This window comes from Panthera pardus, unplaced genomic scaffold (genome assembly GCF_024362965.1).
Source record: "Panthera pardus isolate Hobbes unplaced genomic scaffold, ASM2436296v1 HiC_scaffold_5, whole genome shotgun sequence".
NCBI classification, from domain to species: Eukaryota; Metazoa; Chordata; class Mammalia; order Carnivora; family Felidae; genus Panthera; species Panthera pardus.
In genome coordinates, this window is record NW_026526980.1 from 2,026,068 (window position 1) to 2,049,837 (window position 23,770).

Consider the following 23,770-nt stretch of genomic DNA (forward strand, 5'->3'; position numbering starts at 1 on the left):
AATCTCTTAGGGCAACAAAGGACGCAGTAAAAATCCAGGCTGCAAAAGCAAATGGACTAATACAAAAGCTCAAAATAAAAGAAAAAAAGATGGACATATTACTTCGTGTGGTTCCATTTATTTTTTTAATCACTAAAAGGAGCACTCGCCCTAATTCTGCATCAGGGTAAATTTCCCATCATACTTTTCCTGGGCCATGCCGCATACTTTCACAACAACCCCCTCCCACCTGCACACTCAAAAAAGTTAAATAAATAAATACCCACTGTACTTCATGCAAGCTAAGAAAAAGGAAGAGACTCCAATGTCAAGGGGAAAAGATTTTGGACTATCAGATGCTTCTGATTCCAAGTCCATGTTCCCTTTTTTTAAAAGTATGAATCACAAATTGTTTGACGTGCACGTCTCCCTAGGACTATGAGATTTAGCAAATAAAGACAAACATAAGATAACAATAGTTGAATTTGAATTGTAGATAACATATTTTATTAAGTATAGGTATGTCTTAAATATTGCAGGGATTGTAATTATCCTGAAAAATTTGAAATTTAAATTTAACTACGCATCCGTGAGTTATTTGGCTGCCCTATTTGTAATCCGAAACCATGTTTCCGACCTAAATATGTCAAGTTGCTTTCACCCCTTATAGAGTCTATTCGTGCTAATTGTCTAAAATCTATTTGTTTGTTTAACAAAGTGGGGAATCATTTTGAGAGAAGTACATTTCAGCCCGAGGGCTAATCACAGCTACGCTGGTGTCTTGATTATGATGGATATCCTCCTGGAGGATCTTGCTTTTATCTCTTTGGACTTGACTTCTCTTCCATGGCCTCACTGTTCCTCTAGCTTATGCTGGGGCCAAGGGCCGTAATCCTCATCATCAGATTCTACCTGGACATTTTATTATGAAAACCACACCTCTTCCAGGAGGTTTCTCCCAGTAGCTAGTGGAGTAGAGTAGCACAGGAGGATCAGTTTACACACCAACCAGTTTTCATCTTCGCTGCTCAGTGCCTGGGAAAGTTATTGCAGACACATAAAAAAAGGAAAATGGAACTAACCACTTGACTATACATTTTGCCCCAGGCCAGTGCTACACCCTCGCACATGGTGGGGTATCCAGCAAGATGGAAATCTGTGTGTGGTTCCACTGTCTCTTGGTTCAAGCACTTCTCTAAGGATAAAACAACTTAAAATGCCTATCCTTGATAATAAAAGAGGAAAAAAAAAAACCTCTGACTTGGGGTACAATTACCAATGTGCATAATATGATTTATTCCATTTCTCTTGCTTATAAAACATTTCTATTTCTTTGCAGCAATTTGGTAAAATCTTAGATGTTGAAATTATTTTTAATGAGCGAGGCTCAAAGGTAAGCAATTTAATTTACTTCAGGACTGTTTAGCTTATTTTTAAACGTTTGCTATGCATAATGGAAAACAACTGCACTGTTTTAATTAGCACATTGTGAAAATACACTTTAGTGGGAATTCCTTTAGAGACCTCCTCCAGTTTCCAAAATGGTGGGAAATACATTGGGTTTAGTGTAAATGTATAAGGGGGGGGTAATTTAAAATTGCTGTTTTATACCTATCTATTTATCTATTTATCTATTTATATATATATTTATATATATATCAAGTTTCCAGAGGAAAATTACCCATGCTTAAAAAATAATGTTGTTGCTACATTTTTGTTTTTCAGTGATAATTATGTTCTTTATATTAAAAAGTGAGTTGATAGTCTCATGCGCAGGTAAATATGTGATTATTCTGTATTAATAAAGTGCAGTTATTTTCCTGGGTTGTAGGGGAGAAAATTTCACATACACCAACCTTTTGAATGTAATTGTTTTCCTTAATATATTCACCACTCCACATTTTGCAATTTGCCATTGCTTTGAATTTTTTCCCCTATAGGAGACCAATTTTAAAGTAGATTTTCCTAGAGGTAAGAGTGTTAGTAAAAGTCGAGGGTTATATGGAAAGGCCCCTTCAACATGGAAATACATTAGGTTGGGGGGGAAAGGCCCATGTCTTTCAATGTATCCCCTGTATCATTCAGTGGTCATCAAAATTCAATCCCCACAGGAGCAGCAGGACTTAGGAACTTACTTAGAAATGCAAATTCTCAGGGTCCAACCCAGCCCTAATCAGATACTCAAAATTGGAGCCCAGCAATCTGTGTTTTACGAGACCTTCCAGGCCTGTTGTTAAAGTTCTAAATCCCTGGTGCCAGTCCCCAAGCTGTCCAGAATTCTAAGCTCCCTTCTTACATCTTCAGACTGTGAAACTAGATATTGGGACAAATTGCTTGCCAGATACAGAGATACTGTATGCCCTATAACTTTCCTTATACAGGCAACTTGGGACAAGTCAGTATCCAGGAGGGTTAAGAGAAGAACTGTTTTTTTCCAAGGGGGACAGTGCAAACTCTCTTGGGCATAGCATACCTCCTTCCATGAAGCAAGCATTTGAATATATTATTCCCTGGGCAGTCTGCACACTTACCCTCCTGAATGGGATGCTGCAGATTGCCGTGAGGGAAGAAAATCCAGTGTTCTCCTCTCCATAGCCAAAATGATGTTGCAATATGCCAGATGAGGAAAAAAAAAAAAAAAAAGAATCAATTCATTATACTCTCTGGTTCTGCTTGTTCAGGGACCTTCTTCCTCCATAATTTGGGATTTTTTTTTTTTTTTTTTTTTTTGTCATTCTTATATCAGTGGTAGGACCTCTAGTCTGGGAGAAACGTGAGTTAACTTTCTGCTTCTTGTATGAAAATTATTACGGGGGCTGTTTCTATACCTGCAATGCAAAGTGCATTAAGAAAAAATGTGCCCTCGGGGCGCCTGAGTGGCTCAGTCAGTTGAGTGTCTGACTTCAGCCCAGGTCGTGATCTTGCGGTCAGTGGGTTTGAGCCCCGTATCATGCTCCATGCTGACAGCTCAGAGCCCGGAACCTGCTTCGGATTCTGTCTGCCTCTCTCTTTGCCTCTCTGCCTGCTCACATTCTGTTCTGTCTCTCAAAAATTAATAAACATTAAACAAGAATTTAAGAAAAAATGTGCCCAGGGGCACCCGGCTGGCTCAGTCCATCGAGCCAGTGACTGTTGATCTCAGGGTTGTGAGTTTGAGTCCCACATTGGGTGTAGAGATTACTCAAAAATAAAATCTTTAAAAAAAGGAAAGAAAAGGGGCACCTGGGTGGCTCTGTCGGTTAGACGTCCGACTTCGGCTCAGATTATGATCTCCAGTCTGGGAATTCGAGCCCCGCATCAGGCTCTGTGCTGACAGCTCAGAGCCTGGAGCCTGCTTCCGATTCTGTGTCTCCTTCTCTCTCTGCCCCCCACTCACACTCTGTCTCTCAAAAATGAGTAAATGTTAAAAAAAAATTTTAAAAAGAAAAAGAAAAGCAAAAAATGTACACAGCCTAATCCCTTTCACTCAGTTCCTGGCAAAATCCTAGAAGATGACCCAGAATGTTGGCCAACTTCCTTCTAATCCTGAGTCTGTAATGCCACTGCTTTTAAAGACTGCCTTTTTTAAAATTTATATTTAATTTATATTTTGTTTTGTAACGTTTGCCCGTTGGAAAAAGCTATTTAATTCCTTTCGAGAGCTGTTTTGGGACATTAGAAGAATATCGTTTGCTATTTTGAAAGTACAGTGGAGGTACTATTTTTAATACTTCCCCCGTCATTGCCGTGATTAGCCTGTCTCTGGGGCTTTAGCAATGAAGACCAGTTAAGTTTGCTGCATCCAGAGACTGACTTTGTGAACCTGCTTTTTCCTTTTGATTAGGAGACATCAAAAATAGCCTCTCTGGCTGGGTATGCTTCCTCGGAAACAACCCGTCTTGCAGGTGCTGACTGGAGTGTCATCCAGACAGTCCTTTGGGGCACCTGCTAAATAGGGACAGCAGCTCACACGAGGACATTTTTCATCCTTGGCATCATCCTTTACAGGAAAGGGCCCTATTTAAAGGAACATTGCCATTTAAATAGTTGAGGAACCTGAACCATTGTGAGGACCTCATTTTCATCATTTGGTGCAGGAGAAGCAGCCAGGGGAAGTGGGTGGCCCTTAAGAGCTAGGAGCTCACCTTCTGGCCATTCTCTTTGGAGACGGTCCCCGAGGCAGGTCCTGCAGTGCCCAGTGAGTACGGCTGTATGTTGGGGATATTTGGGGGTGGGGGGTGTGCATGTTCATATACCTTATACAAACACAGACAGTGCCTATGTTATCCTGAGAATGTAGAGCATAAATGTATACACAGGTAGCAAGTATACGGGGAAACCACATTTTAAAAAGACGTGCCAGACTTTGAAAATAAGAGTATGATAGCATTTAGGGGTCAGAGATCTTAAATTTTTTTTTCCTTTACAAGATTTAAAAACATTTTGTTTACCTCTAAAGTATTGTGTTTGGGGGATACAGCCAGATAGAGCTACTTCCTTTTTTTTAATGTTTATTTATTTATTTTGAGAGAGAGAGAGGGCAGGGGAGGGGAAGAGAGAGGAGGAGAGAGAGAATCCTAAGCAGGCTGTGCACTGTCGGCATGGAGCTTGACGTGGGACTCGAACCCATGAGCTGTGAGATCAGGACCTGAGCCAGAACCAAGAGTTGGATGCTTAACGGACTCAGTCCCCCAGGCGCCCCTAGCGCGTAATACATGTAGGAAGTATACGGTCTGATCTTTGATTCCGTAGCTACCTGTGAGGACTGGTTCCCTTCCAGGTACAAGAAGACAGGTGAATTCATGGTAAGGGAAACAGAAGTGCTTCCTGTCCTCATAGATTTTCCTGAGTAGTTGGCGGGGGTGGGGGGGGCAGGGAGGGCACCCAAATGCAATATTGCAGGCTGTGCTGTATGGCACGTAAGAGGCTACTGAGAAGCCAAGCAGGCAGACCTGTGTTGTGAGGGGTGGTAAGGCTTCTGGGAAGAAGGGACATTTAAGCTGCGAGTGAACTTTCTCATGAGTAGGAGTTTCCCAGGGAAGGGAAGGAGGTAGGTCAGGTGGTCTTCCTGGGAGAAGGAGCTCTGTGTGCAAAGGTGAGTGGGAAGAAGTGAGCTGTGAAACTCTTAGTCCCCCAGAAAAATGAATCTTTAGAGTGGTATCAGCAGCCCCCTCTTCTAGACAGGTCTTTGCACCAGCAACTAGAGGAATTGGGTTTTCACGTAAGATGAAAACAATAGCACACTCTTCAGTCCTGGGTGCTTCAGAGCCTTGATTTAACATACAAAATGTTATTTTTGCATTGATACAAAAAGGAAGGTATCCCCCAAACAACAACAACGACGACGACAAAAAGAAGGTATCACCTACCCATATACCTCAAAACCAAAATGGAAAAATAATTGAGATATGGGAAGGTCAGAATTCACGAGTCACAAAAGACTTTTTTTTATGTCTGTTTATTTTTTTTTTTGAGAGAGAGAGAGAGAGCAAGCAGGGGAGGGATTAGAAAGAGAGGGAAACAGAATCCCAAGCAGACCCCGTGACGTCAGCACAGAGCCTGATGTGGGGCTCGAACTCAAGAACTGTGATATCGTGACCTGAGTGGAAATCAAGAGTCAGATGCTTAACCGACTGGCATGCCCAGGTGCCCCAGATTCACCAAAGGCTTTAAAATAAGCAAGTCACACTGGCCTTGCAGCCCATCTTGGGAGCCCCGTTATCGTGCACAGGTTACCAGGTCTTTTAGTCAGCTTTGTGCCTTCTCTCCGCTCCAGCCCTCTCCTGAGGTGGCCCTGGAACCAGTGCCTCTCCTGCAGCAAAGACCATGTCCCTCCGCTCTGTGGGCCCCATGCGCTTGAGATCTGCACCCCCTTCCCATGCTCTCAGGCCAAGTCCAGAACGTGCTTCTTCCATTTCCCCTCTTTAAGTCTGAGATAAAAATATCCAGAATGTTTTTAAGAACTCCACATTGCGGCTTCCTTGAGATAAAAACCTGACCCTGATGTAGGTGAAAAGAAGTAACCTCACCACTGGTCTTGGACTTACCCAGCACCTGCACTTGGCCGAGAGGGTACCTAAAAACTGCCAAGTCACTGGCATCTCCCCCCAGATGAGAATTCTGGCAATCTTCTGGCCCAGGGAGGCCATATCACTTCTTGCCTGTGGGGAGGTGTGAGTGTCCAATGGAAAAGGTAGGACAGTCCCTTTGGTATTTGGGGACTGTCTCTGGAATAAGCACTTCTGAACCTGACTTTGTAGAATCTTAACTAGTCATCTCAACAGCAGGAAAGAGGTATTGAGGACCTCAAGTTAAAGAAAAAGACAGAGAGAGAGAGAGAGACGTTTAGCAGAAAGTGAGAGTAAGAATAAGACTCCATATATTTAGTATCTTATTTTAAGACAAAGGGAGAACTTAGGAAGGTAGGGAGCCACTTGCTTGGTAGTTTACGAACTTTCCATGGGATTCTAAACCTATTTCTATCTCCACCTTCGTGTGTCCCTGATGCACGTAGTGCTGATTTTAAGCCAGTATCGTCTGCCTTGGAGCCAGACAAGAATCACGATGACGTGATTCTTTGGGATGACGTTTGGCAGGTGGGTCGAATGTTCCGTTTCCCCGGGCGCTCTGATGCTAATGACTGGTACCCGCGGATAGCAATGAGGCCACAGAACCCTCCATTGATAAGACTTGGACTGTGCATTTTCTTTGCTTGCTAGGGAGAGAATTGCCCCTGCTATAGCCAGTGTCCTCGCTGCCCTTATCTGTTAGATGTATGACGTTCTGTGCATGCTAGGTGGTTAGGTTTTGAGGGGAGGAAGTGGACGTTGCCATAAGATAATGGCTGTACCCCTGCACTTCGGATCCGAATAACCAAGTCAGATAGATATCCACCTCCAAAAGTCACGCCTCTCCATCGGCTGCTCCCTGGAAGTAGGCCACGTAGTATTCCACCTCATACAGTGAACCGAAACTGTGTTTGGATGGTGCCTGGTGATAGCAGAGGCCATGGAAATGGAGTTGCTGGACCACACAGTAGCTTTTTCAACAAACAGATTTCTGGGCTCCACTCTGGAGTTCTGATCAGGTAGCTCTGAGCCCTGTCAGGAATCTACTTAATACACTGTATTCCCCAGTTTCTTTCATTGTGCAACCAAGTTTGGGACCCACTGGCCAAGAGTCAGAGCCATTAATAGAGCAAACCCCCCAAATTGTGTCTTTAGTCCATTGAAGGGTTATCATTTCAAAACTAATCAGTTTGCCAGTATATTTGGATACCTAATGTGGGCATACCACCTAATGTGGGTATGAGACCAAGCAGGCCCTTCTGTTATGGAGCATAAAGTCTCATATTGATCAAATAATCCAGACTTGTCCTACTCACAGATCCTCACTGTGGGAAATATTATGAAAGATTCTTCAGTCTAGTCCTCCAAAGTAAAGCTGCTTCTATTTTTTTCCATTGAGTTCTGTCACATAATCACTTAATTTAGCTTGAGTCCATCCACACCTGGTATCTTCTACCCATGAGCCCATATTGATGTTGGAAAGTTCTCACTCAGGCAGACCATGGGGCAACACCTCTCTTAACACCCTGAGGTTTGGCAGTCACTTTAGCAACCTAGTGAGGGGTTGGGCGTTAGCACCAGCTGCTTAAGGATCACTTATTATTTATAATTACTGTCTATTTCATTAATGAGACTGGACATCAAACTGCCCCAGTTAAGCTTAAAACCAGCTGTCCCTTTACTGACGTTTACGCAGTTCCAAATAGGAATCCCAACACACTGCATTGTCTCACCCAGTTTACACTGTGAGAACCAGAGCAAGTTGGGCAAATTTACATTGGAATGGTTTCAAAAGGTTGGTGTATATTTCTGAACAAGATGTACAAATATTTTTAGGGGTTTTAAAAATAATGTGTCATATTTTCTGTACTCTTCTTAGGAACAGTGTCAGTGAAGAAAAAAAGGTGGCTTTTGACAATGTGACGTTTAGTGGGGTTGTTTTTCGAGGCTGAAATATTAAAACAAAGTATGCCAGTGGCGAAGTAAAGGGTCTAGTCTAATTTGTTACCTATCAGTAAGAGAGGAAGTGTCCAGAGTGTTACCGTGAATAACATTCTATGAACAAAAGCTTCTTTATTTTCTACCTGTTGATTTGAGAAATGAATATCAAGATAATGTGTTAGAACGTTACAGTATATGTATACACATTTCCCTTTTCGGTTAATGAAGTAGCCTGGAAAGTTAACAGATACAGAAGGACAAATGTTTTTGAGGCGGGGTGGGGGTAATTCATACAAAAAAAGTTACTTGAACTGTTTGCATTGTTATTAATCCATTGATATTTATTTCAATTCATTTCATGTGATTATTTTGTTTATTAGATCAGAGTTTGAGATTTATTATAAAAAAAGGTCTTTCCTTTTTTTTAGGCTTCTAATTTTTATTTTTGAGAAGTAAAGGCTGTAAACTTGACAAATTTGAATAACCCTAAAACTGCATGAACGAGAGATGTTCTTAAAACCACACGGCATGACTCTGTAGGCAATGTTAGAAGATTTTGGCATTCATTGTTGAATTTCGTGCACACGTTTTATTTTATTTTATTCTTAATTTGCATGTCCAGAAAGCGGTTCCTTTTTTCCTTCCCCCCCCCCCCCCCCCCCGTTATTTCATTTTCTTCTCTGTGAAGACACTGTAAATTGATTTGGATCTCATTTCCTTTCTGTTAGAGTTATTTTCTTCTGTAGTGTCATGTAGAGAGGTATCTTTGGTATCCTTCTTTGAATTCTTCAGGGGGTTACAGATCACGGGTGACAGAAAAAAAAATCTCGTTCACATGTGTCGCTTACTTATTGCACACCTTCGTATCCTTATAATTTCTCTAATTTGCATGTTACAGAACTGAAGCCAGGACAAGCAATAGAACTTAAAGCGAGAGAACGTTCCGCAGTGGTCGTTGACTGGAATAATAATCTGCATGTTGTTTTCCCTTTTCCCTCCTGCATGCAGGGATTTGGTTTCGTAACTTTCGAAAATAGTGCCGATGCGGACAGGGCGAGGGAGAAATTACACGGCACCGTGGTAGAGGGCCGTAAAATCGAGGTGCATGTCCAAAATATTTTCCTTTTCATCTTTTTCATAAATGTCTGCTTCGCGCTCATTCGTCGTGCCAGATGCATCACCGTGTGTTGTATGTGACCCTGTTCCCTTCTCACTGTTTATATATATATATATATTTATATATAAAAAGGAAAACTGGCCTTACTTTTTTTTTTTTAAATTTTACTTTATCCTGTCATTCTTATTACTGATGAAAAGGTGAATGGCAATAAGGGAGACAAAGGAAAGGTTAATCGGAACTTTTTTTTTTTTTTAATTTTCTGTGTTTTATCATTAATGGGTGCAATAGATTCCCAGCCAGGGGAGACAGAGTGCAAAACCAGACAAAATACAGAGCAGTTTCTTTTTTTTTTTTCTTTTTTTCCTTTTTTTTTTTTTCTTTTCTTTTCTCTTTCCACTGCAGGGTTGACGAGGGATCCACAGTGGTGTCCAAATTGAGCCAAATGGTGAAAGCAGTAGCATTTGAATGTACAATTGTTTTTTGTTTTCTTTTGTTTTTTTTTAAATGAGAGGTCTTTGTCACTGAGCCTTTCATTTTTTTTTTTTTTTTTTAACAAGCCAGTTGGAATCTTTGTATCATTTTGATAATAGAGTGATTAACCAACAGGATTTCCTGTTCAATATCTGGCCCCTTTTCACTGAAAAAAAAAAAAAAGAATAAATATTAAAAAATGCTAAAATTTCGATACTCAGAATCTACTCTTTCTACCACTGGATCTCCCTCAACCTGGCCACAGGGTTATATTTGTTAAAACTTAAAAAAAAAAAAAAACCAGTTAAAAATGCTTTAGTCTTTGGAGTAAGATGTTGCATATTTTGCCTTTCATTTTCCCCCCCCTCGACGATAACGCTTAGGCCCCTCACCAAACTCTCAGTAACCATGGTAACTGTATACAAACCCATGCTGGCGATGGTGGTGAATGGTAAGTGGTGAAGTCCATCTGCCGCTTGACGTATTTAGTGCTGATTATCTATATACATATATATACCACGTGGATTTTTTTGACTTGTCGTATTAAGTTTTCTTGATGCTCTATTTTTTTGGGTACCGGTACGCCTGTAATTGAGTGTACGTTCTAAGCGAGCCTGGGAGGCACTGATTGGATTGGGATATGACAGTGCACATCTTACTCAGATTGTTAACTCCATATTGTGTTAAACGATGCACCCTCTTTTATCCTTTTGTTAGCTGTGACTTTCAAGCTTGAATGATCTTGTTAATTCTTGCTATGTCAAAGGCTCTTGTTCCTAGTGTTGAATGCTAGATGTTGCTTCCCCGATGGTTCTTCCTTCCTAAAGTGTTGCACACGGCTAAATCTTGTTTGTCCCTTTTTTTCTTTTCTTTTTTTTTTTTTGTTTTTTGTTTTTTGACATTTATGTTCCCTTGTACCTTGTCTCTTCCCCCTTCTACTCCACTGCATGTTCCTTCATATGAATTTTATTTTGTGTTTAAAAATATTTATTGTTTCTGTGTTACCATGGAGTACATGCATGCTTTTCAATCTTCAATTATGCAGTTCCTTTTAATTTGCTTTTACTGTCTCCTTATTAAACTTTTAAATGATATGACATTGCTTTATTGAAATGATTTGTAAGTTAAAATGGTTATGAAGTAAATGTAATTATAAAAATGTATGATTTTGTTATGCATCTACTGCCTTTTATAAATTAAAATGCATTTTAGTTTTTTTTTTTTAAATAAGTAATCACAGTCATAATGCATGCAACTAATTGAACTGTGGGCCAGTCCTAGCATTTGTGCTCATTTGAGTTTTCTATGTACGTAGGTAAATAATGCCACAGCACGTGTAATGACAAATAAAAAGACTGTCAACCCTTATACAAATGGTAAGTAGAGATTGGCCTTCAACAAGCAATCATCTCTACCTCTGAATCTATTCAATGATGTAACCGGGGGATATGTTTCAACAAGCCACAGTAGCCTCACAGTGGCTCCCGTGCCCTAACTGCTGACCTGCTACAGTGAACCACCTGCATTGATCAGATACTTTTCAGGGACAACACATATCCGGGTGAGCACTGAGGCAGGGACAGAGTTGTCCGATCGCCACGTAGTCCCCGTGAAGCTATTGTGACACCGTCTGTCAGTGAGACTTCAATAATCATTCTTTAAACAAGATCATTTCAGGGCAGAGGCAAGTTTCGTTTTCGGGTAGAGCGTACATGCCCTTCCTCCAGTCCCTCTAGAATAACTCCCATTTGGGGTGAGATACAGTAATTATTCAGGGTTACCTGGGTCACTTAATTTGCTGTTATTATAGTAAGTTGAGGGAGAATGGAGGTTTGGTTTGTTTCCTCCCCCGCCCCCCCCCCCCCAACCTCCTTGTTGATCCTTAGTCATTTCTGGAAGAGGGACAGCAGAATTTGGTTCTGGCATTGAGTCTGCTCTGGAGATATTAGGATTTTAAATGGCTTGGAGGGTGCTTCCTGCTGAGCTCCATAGCATGAGTGCGGTTTTTCTGTTTCTCTGGGTTGCCCAGTGCTGTTTGGGGACAGATATAGATGTTGCTGTATACTGCAGACCCCTTCAGGACAACGTATCTCTACTCGCACTAACCAAGAAGCTGTCTCAGAATTCCTCATAATAAGATCTCGCATCTGTACAAGAATTGAAAAGTTCCACCATTTTGATTCTGTAATCCTTCTCAGAATACATCTCTCTTAAGATATATATGGGGGGCAGGGGAAGCTGCCGGTATGCTAATCACATGCTTAATTGTGCCAAAAAGCTAGGTATGAATGTAATACAGTAGGTTTAATTATAACCACTCAGTGGAACATTATACCCACTAAAATGAGCAAGATAAGGAAGATACAGGGCTTCCTGATGAATGAAATTTTTTCTTAATGAAAAGGTATAGCATGATTTCAACTACACTATGGAAGGCATTACGTCAAAATGCTCACGGTTGAGTTGAATTATAAGACTGGAAGATATTTTTCCTTTGTTTTGTAGGTTTTTAAAAAATAATATAGTTTTATTACTGTGATAAAGGAATGATATTTTCCATTTTTAACTTCTTAATTACATGTGCAACATGGAAATGCAGACTCATTTTTAAAAAAAAAAAAGAAAAAATGAGAAAGAAACATTAAAGGAAAAGGTAAATATATTTTGAATAATGCCACTACCAGCTTGGTATTCTAGTTCCCCCTCGGAGAACACCACCATTAGATTATTGTGTGTACTTTAACTTTGCTTTTTTATGCATGTATATGTATTTATAGTATTCACAGTATTGTGTATGTGCTTTTCATATAAATTATGTCATGGTGTGCACATCATTTTTAATTGGCTTTTATAAATCAATATGGAGTTCGTTTGATGTTAATACACAGACCAAACCCATTCTTTTTAGTGGTTACATAAGATTCCATGAAATGGATATATGGGTTTAGTCTTACCTTCCATACTGATTGACATTTAATTATTTAAAAAAAATTTTTTTACATTTATTTAATTTTGAGAGACAGAGAGAGACAGAGCACAAGTGGGAAGAGGAGAGAGAGAATGAGACAGAATCTAAAGCAGGCTCTAGGCTATGAGCTGTCAGCACAAAGCCTGACACGGGGCTTGAACTAATAAACTGCGAGATCATGACCTGAGCTGAAGTCAGACACTTAACCGACTGAGCCACCCAGGCGCCCCATTTTTTTGTTTCTGTTGTTAAAAACGGTAGTATTAGCATTTGTTAGTTTTGGTTTTGGTTTTCTTTGTCTTGTGCCAATGGCTACCAATTTGGCTAAGTCAGTCCATTCCTATTTTTAAAGGGGGCCCATTACACAGAGAAACACTGTCAGTTTAACAGGGTTCTAACTTGAAAGACCAGAGGATTTATCTATTCTGCTGACCCGGTTTCTAGCTGCAACAACATCCGAGACATGGCCTGAAAGGGAATAGAAAATTTCCACAACAGACTCTGAATGCCCAGTGCTGAAATGAAGCAAACTTCTGATTTGTATGTCATGAAGCCTTTTTACTTGGGTAAAAAGAAAAAACTCTGCAACTTGCCAGAGTTAATATGAGATGACATTGACCCGACTATTGGCCATTTCCTTAAATTATGAAGTAGCAACTGTGTGCGTATGTGTGTGTGCATGCACACGTGCTTAGACGACCACTGTCACGCATGTGCAGAGGTGGTCAGGTGTACTGTTCACGTGAGAAAATGAAGCAAGGGAAGCCAAATGTTATTCTGTAAGCCATATGGATGCATATTTATTTTAAAGAATTACTGATCTGTGTCCCACCTGGGGGTTGAAAACTGGCCCCGTGGAATGTGGGGACACAATTCAAAACTCAGTCATTAAGGGACACCTGGGTGGCTCAGTCGGTTAAACGTCCGATTTTGGCTCAGGTCATGAACTCGTGGTTCGTGAGTTTGAGCCCCGCGTTGGGCTCTGTGCTGACAGCTCAGGGCCTGGAGCCCGCTTCGGATTCTGTGTCTTCCCCTCTCTCTGCCCCTCCCATGCTCATGCTCTGTCTCTCTCTGTCTTTCAATAATAAATAAACGTTTAAAGAAAAAAAAAACCCTCAGTCATTAATAGCCAACATCTTTGGAACACTGACTGTATGACATTCTGTTAAGCATTTTAAATGCACTGGGCCCACGTGAAATCCTCTAAAGAGGACATACTTATCCCTATTTTAAAGAAGAGATGAAGTCGTTAGTGAAGTCTTTCTCTTTTATTATGAACAAAATCTTGTTACATTGCTTTCCCTCCATCATTTACAGAACTGCCCACAAATGGTAACTCACCACAGTAACAAAAAGATTGTTAAGTGTTCAGCCCCAAATCCCTGCCAGATGTTGGCATAAACATCCCACATCCCATTCCAGGTAGCCATGCATTCTTAGCTTCCAGCAGTAAGTCATGTGGGTTTTCTCATACATGTTTCTGAAAGGGGTCATTTGGAGGCTTGTCCCATCACATGGGCTGAGTGCAGGATGCAAGGGGTGGATGGACCATGACAAGCAGAATTTACTTAAGAAACAAATACAAACCCTAATTACATAAAGCAGCTGGTTTCTGTAGAGGACACCATGGTGACTTTTGGTATTCAAAGAAAAGCAGTTCTCAAAGCCTGTCCAGTCCACAAGTCATTAGTATCATCACTACAGATAAACTGCCCCATAAATTGCAACATGATTTAACCGAAAAGATATGGGGCCCTCTCAGATCCTCAGCAAGAGTGACTATGTTAAGAGGGAATATTATCACCACAAAAAAGGAAGGAAGGGAGGAAGGGAGGAAGGGAGGAAAGAAGGAAGGAAAAGAAAGAAAGAAAGAAAGAAAGAAAGAAAGAAAGAAAGAAAGAAAGAAGAAAGAAAAAGAGAGAAATGATGAATATGTAAATTAGCTTGATTGTGTGCATATTTTACAACGTATATGTAATATCAAATCAACAAGTCGTACACCTTAAATATTTACAACTTTTACTTGTCACTTATACCCCAGTAGAGCTAGAGGCAGGGAAGAGAAGATAAGTCAGGACCCACGAAGTCATGCTGAAATGAGAAAAATAAGTGACCAGCGAGATTCATATATTAGCCGTCTGATTTATCGTCACAAACCACCAACTTCCACTTTGGCGAATATACCTTCCTAGGATCACCACATTGTGAGGTCATCTTTACATGGTGAAGTATCACTGTCGATGCTACCATCACATTCATGCATTCCTTCAGTTATGTGTCCAACAAGAGCTTAGGCAGCTGCAAAGTTTCCAGTGTGAGTCACAGCAGACCCTAAATGCAAGTAGGTGCCTGGCTACGAGGCTCTGCTACACAGATAACAATCCCATCATCATGGTATTCCTTCCATTTCCTAGGACATTTGCACTGAGATGTAGGAGAAGACTGTAGGATGACATACAGGGATCTGCAAACACTATCCAAGAGCTTCTCAAAGAGGGAACAGGGCTGCTTCTGTATTGTCGACTCCCCCTAAGGACAGCAGCCCTCACACAGGAGCTGGGGTCCACTGTGTTCACTGCAGACCAAATGGTTGCAATGCAAAACAAGTTGAGAACCACATTCTCAGGGATTCTCTGGATGTTGGACAAGCCTGGGTGTTGGATGTGGCTCTTTTTTTTTTTTTTTTTCCTCAGATAGCTTAGGGAGGATGAAATTGGACCAAAAAATCCAAGACTATAGAGAGAGAAGTAGACTTTGTATCAGCTCTGCCTTTGACTGGCTACTGAACTGCAGGCGAGTCATTTAAACTCTGCACACACCAGTGTTCTCAAGTAGGAACTGAGTTATAATGGGACCTACTTTCTAGGGTATTTGTGCTTATTACGGAGATAAGTACTCGACACAGTCCCAGGGGTACAAAATGCCCTAAAAATTTAATTACACAATAATCTCAATAATAAGTAGTCATCTTTTTTTTTCTGTAGATAGTAAGCTGAATTTCCTGATAGACATACTAATTTAAGGATCAAATATTCAGATGCCATCAGAGGCTAGCAGGTAAAATAGACGAGCAGGGAAGGTCTGAAAGACTCACATTCTTTTTTGCACTTTCATTTTCATACTGGGCAAAGCAAGATAGTTTTCTACTAGAAGAAAAAAACAGGACAGGATAACAATAAAAGATTGTTAATATTTGGCCTCAAAGCCAGGCATATAATAGGGAGCAGGTATGTTTGTGGCTAACTGGGGGCCACGTGGAGTGTCCCTGGTCACTTCTAGCAAATTTGTCCGTGTGGGATTCTGAATCAAAAAAAATGGTTATTTCTACTAAACTTTCAAGAAAACCAGAAATTCTGTATCTTAGTGAAATCTAAACGTTGGCAATGGATATATGTTGAAAAAAAAAACACACCACCACCACAGCGGGTGAACCAAACACAATGTGCAAGTAACTGTTCATTTTGGGTATCACCTCATGCACCCTTTCAACTACCAAGTCCCTGGCATCCTCAGTTGATATCTTTAGAAAGCATTGGAACAGTTCTGGAAACCCCAGTGGTGTATTTAAGGGTGCTTTCTTGAATATGTTTCTTCGATATCCAGCCCCACAAAGCCCTAAAGAAGACACATGCAGATTTTTTTTTTTTTTTGCGCATTCAGACTTGCCTTTTAACACCTAATGCAGCCATAGTTAACAGTGTTTTTCTACAGCTGGCTGGCAGATGACCTTTGAGAAGCTAAATTTGAGGAGGGGGCTAGCTGATTTGGATGCAGCCCCTTGAGGCCCAGCCACAGAGGGGTCTGTATACACAGCTCCTGTGTCTGGTCTCTGCTCCATCGCCTTCTTGCGTGGGGGGTCCTGCGAGGCTGGGAGCAGTGGGCTTTGTCAGCTGTTCTCTTTTGTTATAAGCCTCATTGTTCAGTTTAATGTCCTTGATCAAAATCTCTAAATTTGCAAGGCCTGAGGATGTACAGACTGCCTGAGAACTTAAAACCAGGATCATTTTGTCCATCTTCCTGACAGTGCAGGCTCCAGTCTCCAGCAGGGTTATCCCAAGGGTCTCTTCCAGGTACTGGAAGGAGGCACAGGGACTAGGAGGCTATTTGCATGCAATTTGCATACATTTACATAAGCCGGCATGAGCTTTGTAAGTCTGAGCAAGGGTGATTCTCAAGGTCTATATTCTTATTTCCTCTGCCTTGAAGACAGTCACCCCTAACAGGGTCCTTCTTTATTAGATGTACATCAGGAAGCAGGTCATTGGAGGTTAGAAGGAGATAGAATCCTAGCCAAAAGGGAATGAGTCTATTAGAAAAAGCTCTCTATTCCTTCTGTTCCTTTAGAGCAAAACTTAAGTAAATATTTATGGAACACCAACCATTTGCAAAACGCAATTTTAGGTGCTGGGCATTCACACTGGACAGCAGTCCTGTTCATTTACCATTAATTTTAATGAAAGAGAATGGTTATAAAAACAACTGAGAACAAGCAAAGAAAGAAAATTAAAGATGAACCCAGGTAATGGGTGCAGAAAACAAAACTGGAAATTGAATCGGTATATAGCTGAAGGGGGAGGAGGTGGCCTTGAGTAGTCTGCCCCGGGAAGACACTAGAGACCCACATAACATCAGGTCAACTTTATCAGGAGTTGTGGAGAGTTCTCCAAGCACAGGGAGCAGTAGATATAATCTAGAATGATCTACATTGATATAGAATGATCTTGGGTGGTTTTATAAAGATTTAAAAGCGCAGTGTCCCTTTGGTTTGGAGAGAAGGGAGCCGTGCTATGAGGTGGTGGCAGTGGAGAGGAATGGACGTTAAGTACATGGAAACATCTTTTCAAAGTCTAACCAATAGGATCTTCTGGTGGATTGTAGGTGGGAAATGAGAGTAAGAGGAGAATCAAGAAGTTATTTTTCAAGAGTTTTGTTTTGAGGAACCAAGCAGATGGAAGTGTCATTTGCTGACGTGGGGAGACTTGATGAGGAGCAGGCCGCAAGGGTGTAGGGAGGTGAGAAGTCGGGTTATCATGCCTGTGGTGTGGATCAAAAAGGCCTTTGTTTTCCCTACAGTGGAAGCAGAGCCACGTTGTTTAGGAAGAAGGGCCAGTGACAGGGAGCAGGACAAAACCTGCACTAGTGCTCCCATGACACTTCATTTTGCGGCTCACAGATTCCAAGCTGCTTTCTTGTGAAGGGGACCCTATCATTTACCTCCCTCAATAAATACTTGCAGACAGGAGATGGCATGTGTCTCCTGATGAGGCAGAATGCCTTTATATATTAAATGAAATTTTTCCATGAATAGACTTGGTAAACTGGTAGGTAGTTGGTAAATAGATAGATAGTGGCATTAAGTAGCCTGCTTTGGGAGGACAGTGGAGGCCTAAATAAGATCAGGTAAACTTTGTCAAGAGCTGATCAATGATGGATAGATTGATAGATAGATAGATAGATAGATAGATAGATAGATAGAAACAGATGAGAGAGAAGGAGGATAGGGATAAATGATAATAGATGGATAGATGAATGGATAGATAGGTAGATCAATGGATGTACAGATAGGTAGGTCGGTATGTAGATACATAGATAGATAGATAGATAGATAGATAGATAGATAGATACATGAGAGAGAAGAAAGATAAAAAATGATGATGGATGGATGGATCGATCAGTGGATATATAGACAGGTAGGTAAGTAGGTAGGTAGATAGATACATAGAAGGTTTCAAGGAAATGAGGAAAATAAAGGCAGATGAGAGAAACGTGATTTAAGATAGTCTTAGATACCTCTGAGGAATCTGTTTCTGTGAGAAAATGAAAGGCCATTGGCATAACTTAGAGTCTTGGAGAGTTCCATCAAAATTAATCAGTGAGTCAACATTCAGTGAATGGTGTGTCACAGGCATGTGTGCAAAAGGGAGTATTTAAGGGACCTCATAAGGACATATACAAGAAACAAAATCTTACTTCACTAGTAACAAAAAGACCCTGTCTCCACTATCTGGAAAAGGTAGGGACATGAGCAGGGTGTAAGATGGGGAGCAAAGGGACGAAGAAAAAGAGTAATAAATTCATAACTTAATTATTCATTTAGTATGGGTCCTTATGTACTTCTTTCACAAATCTAGACTTCTGTGAAGGACTAGGGAAGGAGACCATTAAATATGTCAATATAATCCTGAAACTTTAATTTCAACCAGTTTTCTCTATTTGGGGCTTGATTCCAAGGTCTAGAAATGTAGACATTAGTTCCCATGTCCCCAGAAATTGGGTATTTTGTTTTAGGAAGTAGTGGAATTTTAGTTGGTCAAACTGAAGTCATTTTCCACATTCATAAAACACATTTTCTGAAATGTGCCAGATAATTTTTATTTTTATATCACTATAGAAATTCCTATATGACAAGATGTGGTTAATGTAAGAGAGGAAGGGGTCAGTGTGAAGTTTCAGAAACCGTTGGGGCAACACATCTCAGAATTTTATGTGTCTTTCTGGTGAAAATGGGGCCAGACATTTCCATTAATAAGCCTCCCAGGTATGCAAGCATAGCACTTTGAAAAATCCTATCTTAAGACCATCCTGGGGGCTGTAAAGTTGCCAGCTTATTCAAGTTGGATGAAAGCTCTTAGAAACAGAAAATTCTTGGAAAGTTGTAGAAAGTTCTTTGGTCCATCCAGGGGCCTGTCTCTTGAGATATTGAACCTGGGTGTTCCTTAAAGGATGAGTAGTTTGTGGCTACCTCTTGGCTGGTCTTACAGGTGCATCACTTAGGTCAGATGATAGGATGTCCTACCCCTTCATCTGGGAAGAGCTTTCCATGTCAGAAATACCTTCTCTCACATCCCACCTTTCACCATTGCCTTTTCTCAGGAGCATTTGTTAAAAGACCCCGGGTGTTTTACCCTCAGCCCAAGGACACAAAGTTTTCCATAAAAGGCAGCACACCTGACCTTCTTTATCTTTCAGGAATTCTATTTAATGGATGTTTTCATAAAGACTTAGCAGCAGGAGCAGGAAATGATTACCAAACCCTAAAATGTGGCCATTCTTTGGAGGTTGTTCCCTAAATGATGCCCAATGGGTGTGTAATGTGCACAGCTTCTCAATTTGCAAATATTCTTGTATGTTCTTTTCTTGAGTAAAAGTTCCTAAGGGGCCAGGATTCATTTGACAGAAAATGCTCCATCCAGAACACTGGGAAAATTACAGGATTCTGTTCCTCTTATACACAGGTTGTTTGAAAGTTACCTTAGATATCATGCATTGATTAAGAATTTTTATGGTTCCTGAATGTGCTGAAATGTATTCCACACTTAATCTCTAGTGGATAAATGTCATTTTCTTTGGGATGTAAAAAGCACTTCGGAATTCTCTGGGTCATAATTAGGAATGACAATTATCAGAATATGTATCCGCAAAGAATTCTGTTTATGTGAGCTTTCAAATTTGGAGGGACTAAATGCAAAGGGGCATATGACGGATTACCTAGCAGTGATCCATGAAAGAAGACAAAAAATTTGCAATTATTACAGTGGTTCTACAGAATATTAGCATGGGAGAAAATTAATCACCACATCATTTTCAAAAAGTTCACCTGTAGCTGGTCAATAGTTTCCATACTATTAACTTGTATTGGCAGCCAATCAAAGAAAGGCATAAATCTGCCTTCCCAGGTATAGGTTACAAATCATTTTTATGCATCCCCAGACTATATACCCTCTGAATATAAAATTAAAAAAATATATATACACCACCCCATTTGATTTGTGTTTCGCTTGTAGTGATATGAGTTGTTGAATCAAATGTGATAATCATGTTTTTGTGTATTTGTTTTAAGGCTGGAAATTGAATCCAGTTGTGGGTGCGGTCTACAGCCCCGAATTCTATGCAGGTAAAAATTTCCTCTGTGCATGACTTCTTCGTCTGTTCTCGATGTGTTTTGCCTGCTACTAGAGAATAGGTTTCATGAAATAATCTGAACCAAGTAAAATCCCTCTCCTCAGAAGTTCTGAGGGACTGTTGGTTTTTTTTTTCCTAAAGCAAAACCAAAAGTGTTTAAAACCCTTTAAAAAATGAAGGGGCATCACGTATATGCGTTACACTGTCAGTGGAGCCCCTGCTCCTTATGATGTTTTCCATTAATTTTGCCTCAAAAAAGCATCGAGGCTTTGTTCAAGGGTATGTTGAACGAATGTGGAGCTGTTCTTGCCCACTTTTATTTAGTATCCCTCCATGTGTTTTTCGTCATATGTTTCCATGTGGGGTCGCATTTTTTTTTTCCTAGCGAAGCTGAGTTGGCTCACTTATTCCAATAATGTGGCAGTGAGTTGAAATTGCCAAGAGAAGGATTATTTAGAAAACGAGAAAAAAACGAAGTGGTCTTTCTTTCTCCATGCATCACATTTCCTTAGCAATTCCATATTCCTCTCTGCCCTGCCCTTCTGAGGGAAGTCTCTCCCCTTGGCCCTTCCCTGCTACCCTCCAGCTAGCGGTTGATGGGGAAATCCGTGTAGAAAACTTGGTCATCACATTTTGAGAGAGAATGACCCAGAAGAAGCAGTGGCTGAGACTGGTTCTGCTTGGCCTGTTACTTCTGCCTGTTATCGTGTTGTCCATTAACAAGGTTGCATTTGGGGTGCCTGGGTGGCTCAGTCAGTTGAGCATCCAACTTTGGCTCAGGTCATGATCTCACCCTGTGAGTTTGAGCCCCGCGTCGGACTCTGTGCTGGCAGCTCAGAGCCTGCAGCCTGCTTCAGATTCTGTGTCTCCCTCTCTCTCTTCTCCTCCGCTGCTCATGCTCTGTCTCTGTCTCAAAAATAAATAAAAACATTTAAAAAAATAATAAAATAAATAAAAAACAAGGTTGCGTTTAACACCTTAGAATTTTAGTAGTTTCCACGCGGGTATGGAAAAGAACCCTTTCTTTGATGGGGCCCTTGCTCTTTAATAAGGAGAAATAAATGACCTGTTGGTCTAGATCCACTCACTTAGTGACCTCTTGATGGTAAGTAAGTCCTACCCCTTGCTTGGTTTCTTCCGGGATGCCTTCTGTCATTTTCCTGATCCTGAATCAACCCTAGTGCATGACAGGGGAATATGGGATATTCGGATAGCTATCCAGCAGAGTAATCAACTTGACAAAGAAAAAAATGGTAAATCTGGGAAGACCCAAGATGATAGGTGAGTTCTGGGTTTGGGACAGGCAATGTTTGTTCCTCACATGTGGTTTCTACCACAAGCCTGGGTGAAGTCCAGCAGCTCTATGCCTGTAAAGTAGCTGTGCTGACTCTTATTGGGGGAGCAAAAACTTAGCTGTAAGTCTTTCCATGGTTGTATGGTGGAACTCATCCACTGAGAGGACATTTAGCAAAGTGGGGAATGTAAACACTGTACTCAGCCCAGGTTCGAATCCTGGCCAGCTGTGTGACTCTAGGCAAGTTACTTAACCTCTCTGTGCCTCAGTGTCTTCATCTGTTAAGCGGAAGATGATAATAGTAGCAAACTCACAGGTGTTTATTAGAATTAAACGGGTTAATATGTGAAGAGTGTTTGGTGCATAGCAAGCAATACATAAACATTGGGCAAATGAAAGCAAATAAATGAACGTTCCCCTCTCTGCCATAAGGGCATTATTCTCCCTAGAATAATGAGTCCAGAACAAGAAGCAAGAAGTCATCTGATGAGATAGGGTATGAATGTGTGACTTGGGATAGGGAGAGGAAGTCCATGTTTCTGGTCCCATGCAGTGTAGTTTCTGGTCATCTGACCTAAGCAACCAAAATAACACCAAACCTCTCCTTTAGAAGGGATTTCAAACCTCACTGCATATCTGTGGGTATTGAAGAGGACGTTAAGACAGAAGAATCCATTCACACTGACTTGTATATACAAGAATAAATTAACCTGCCTGACTTTTAGAAGGTTAGAACAGCCATTCAGATCAGCCCTGAGCCCAGCTGCAGAAGTTACATCATGGGAGTAGTGGCTACGAACAAGTTACAATAAAGATTAAAATTTACTTGAATATTATCTGTGGTCAGGCACTGTTCCAAGCACTTTACCTTAATTAATGTATTTAAATCCTCACGGTGGTTTTCCAAGTGAGAAAACTAAAGTACATAGAGTACGAGGGCACCTGGGTGGCGTGGTTAGTTAAGTGTCTGACTCTTGATCTCAGCTCAGGTCATGATCTCACAGTTTGTGAGTTCGAGCCCCACATCCGGATCTCTGCTGGTGGTGCAAAGCCTGCTTCGGATTGTGTCTCTCCCTCTCTCTCTCCGCACCTCTCCCGCTTGTTCTCTCCCTTTCTCTCTCTCTCTAAAAATAAATAAATAAACTTAAAAAAAAATAAAGTACATAGACTACCTTAGCACTAAAGGGCTAAGATTTCAAGTGGGTAAGAAGCTAGCTAGACTGTAAAACCAAGAGCCTGGGTTCTTTACAACCGGGTTAATATGGCTTCTTTATTTTTTTGTGTGAATACTAGAAGTCATACTTCTTCTTGAGTGTGGCCTGTGGTGGTAGATCAGGCAACTACAGCTCTATGTCCCAACCAGTCCCAGTTAAAGAAGAGGAGTGAAATAATAATGTTGGGTTATTCCAACAGCCACGGCCACCATATCCTCCACATTCAGATGAGTTAACTGGTTCTGTCGGGGGCAGTTTTAAGGAGTCCACGCACCCAAATAATTATTTCTACGAGATGCTCCAATAAACTTAAATCTAAAAAAGGGGGGGGCATGAATAAGTGTCACTTGAGAAATCTGTATATGCATATGTTAGTGTTGCTACTACCCGGGGTATCCTTAATAATCAGGAACTTTCTCCTTCTGCCTATATTATCTGTATATGGAGGTCAACAGAGTTCATGATATTCAGAAATGTGGGGAAATGTTGCTGCAAATCCAACACTCAGAACAAGTCCTTTGAAATATTTGAAGACCCATAAACGCTGAGAATCTAGCTAGCTTACGTCAAAAGTTACGGGCACCTTAATGCATAGATGCAAATACGGATGTGGCGTGTATTCATTTCCCTATGCAGGTATACTTACTAACGTCATCCACTTGAATATCCATGGCTAAGGATTTAGGGGGCTTTGTGAATTCCCCCAACTATAAACACAGCCTGGATTTCTCTTGCAATTTCCAGCGTGCCTCAAAGCCGAAATGAAGACCTTGTCATTGATTCGCTGTGGATATTTAGCAAGCCAACCCTGTATCTGCCTGAGATAGAAAGCCA

General features: G+C 40.9%; 1 protein-coding gene across 41 annotated transcripts in view; it reads left to right on the top strand.

Moving 5' to 3' along the window:
* The window catches only part of RBFOX1 (RNA binding fox-1 homolog 1), a 2,061,409-nt gene that overhangs the window by 1,934,251 nt on the left and 103,388 nt on the right, over positions 1-23,770 (top strand). For 34 of the 41 annotated variants that reach the window (XM_019468815.2, XM_019468817.2, XM_019468818.2 and 31 more), the window contains 4 exons: positions 1,319-1,372; positions 8,976-9,068; positions 10,874-10,934; positions 20,367-20,420. In XM_019468815.2, coding sequence (XP_019324360.1) covers positions 1,319-1,372; positions 8,976-9,068; positions 10,874-10,934; positions 20,367-20,420 — 262 coding nt within the window. The remainder of the gene's footprint in view (positions 1-1,318; positions 1,373-8,975; positions 9,069-10,873; positions 10,935-20,366; positions 20,421-23,770) is intronic. The other 7 variants (XM_053894471.1, XM_053894473.1, XM_019468816.2 and 4 more) reach the window with 1 other exon arrangement.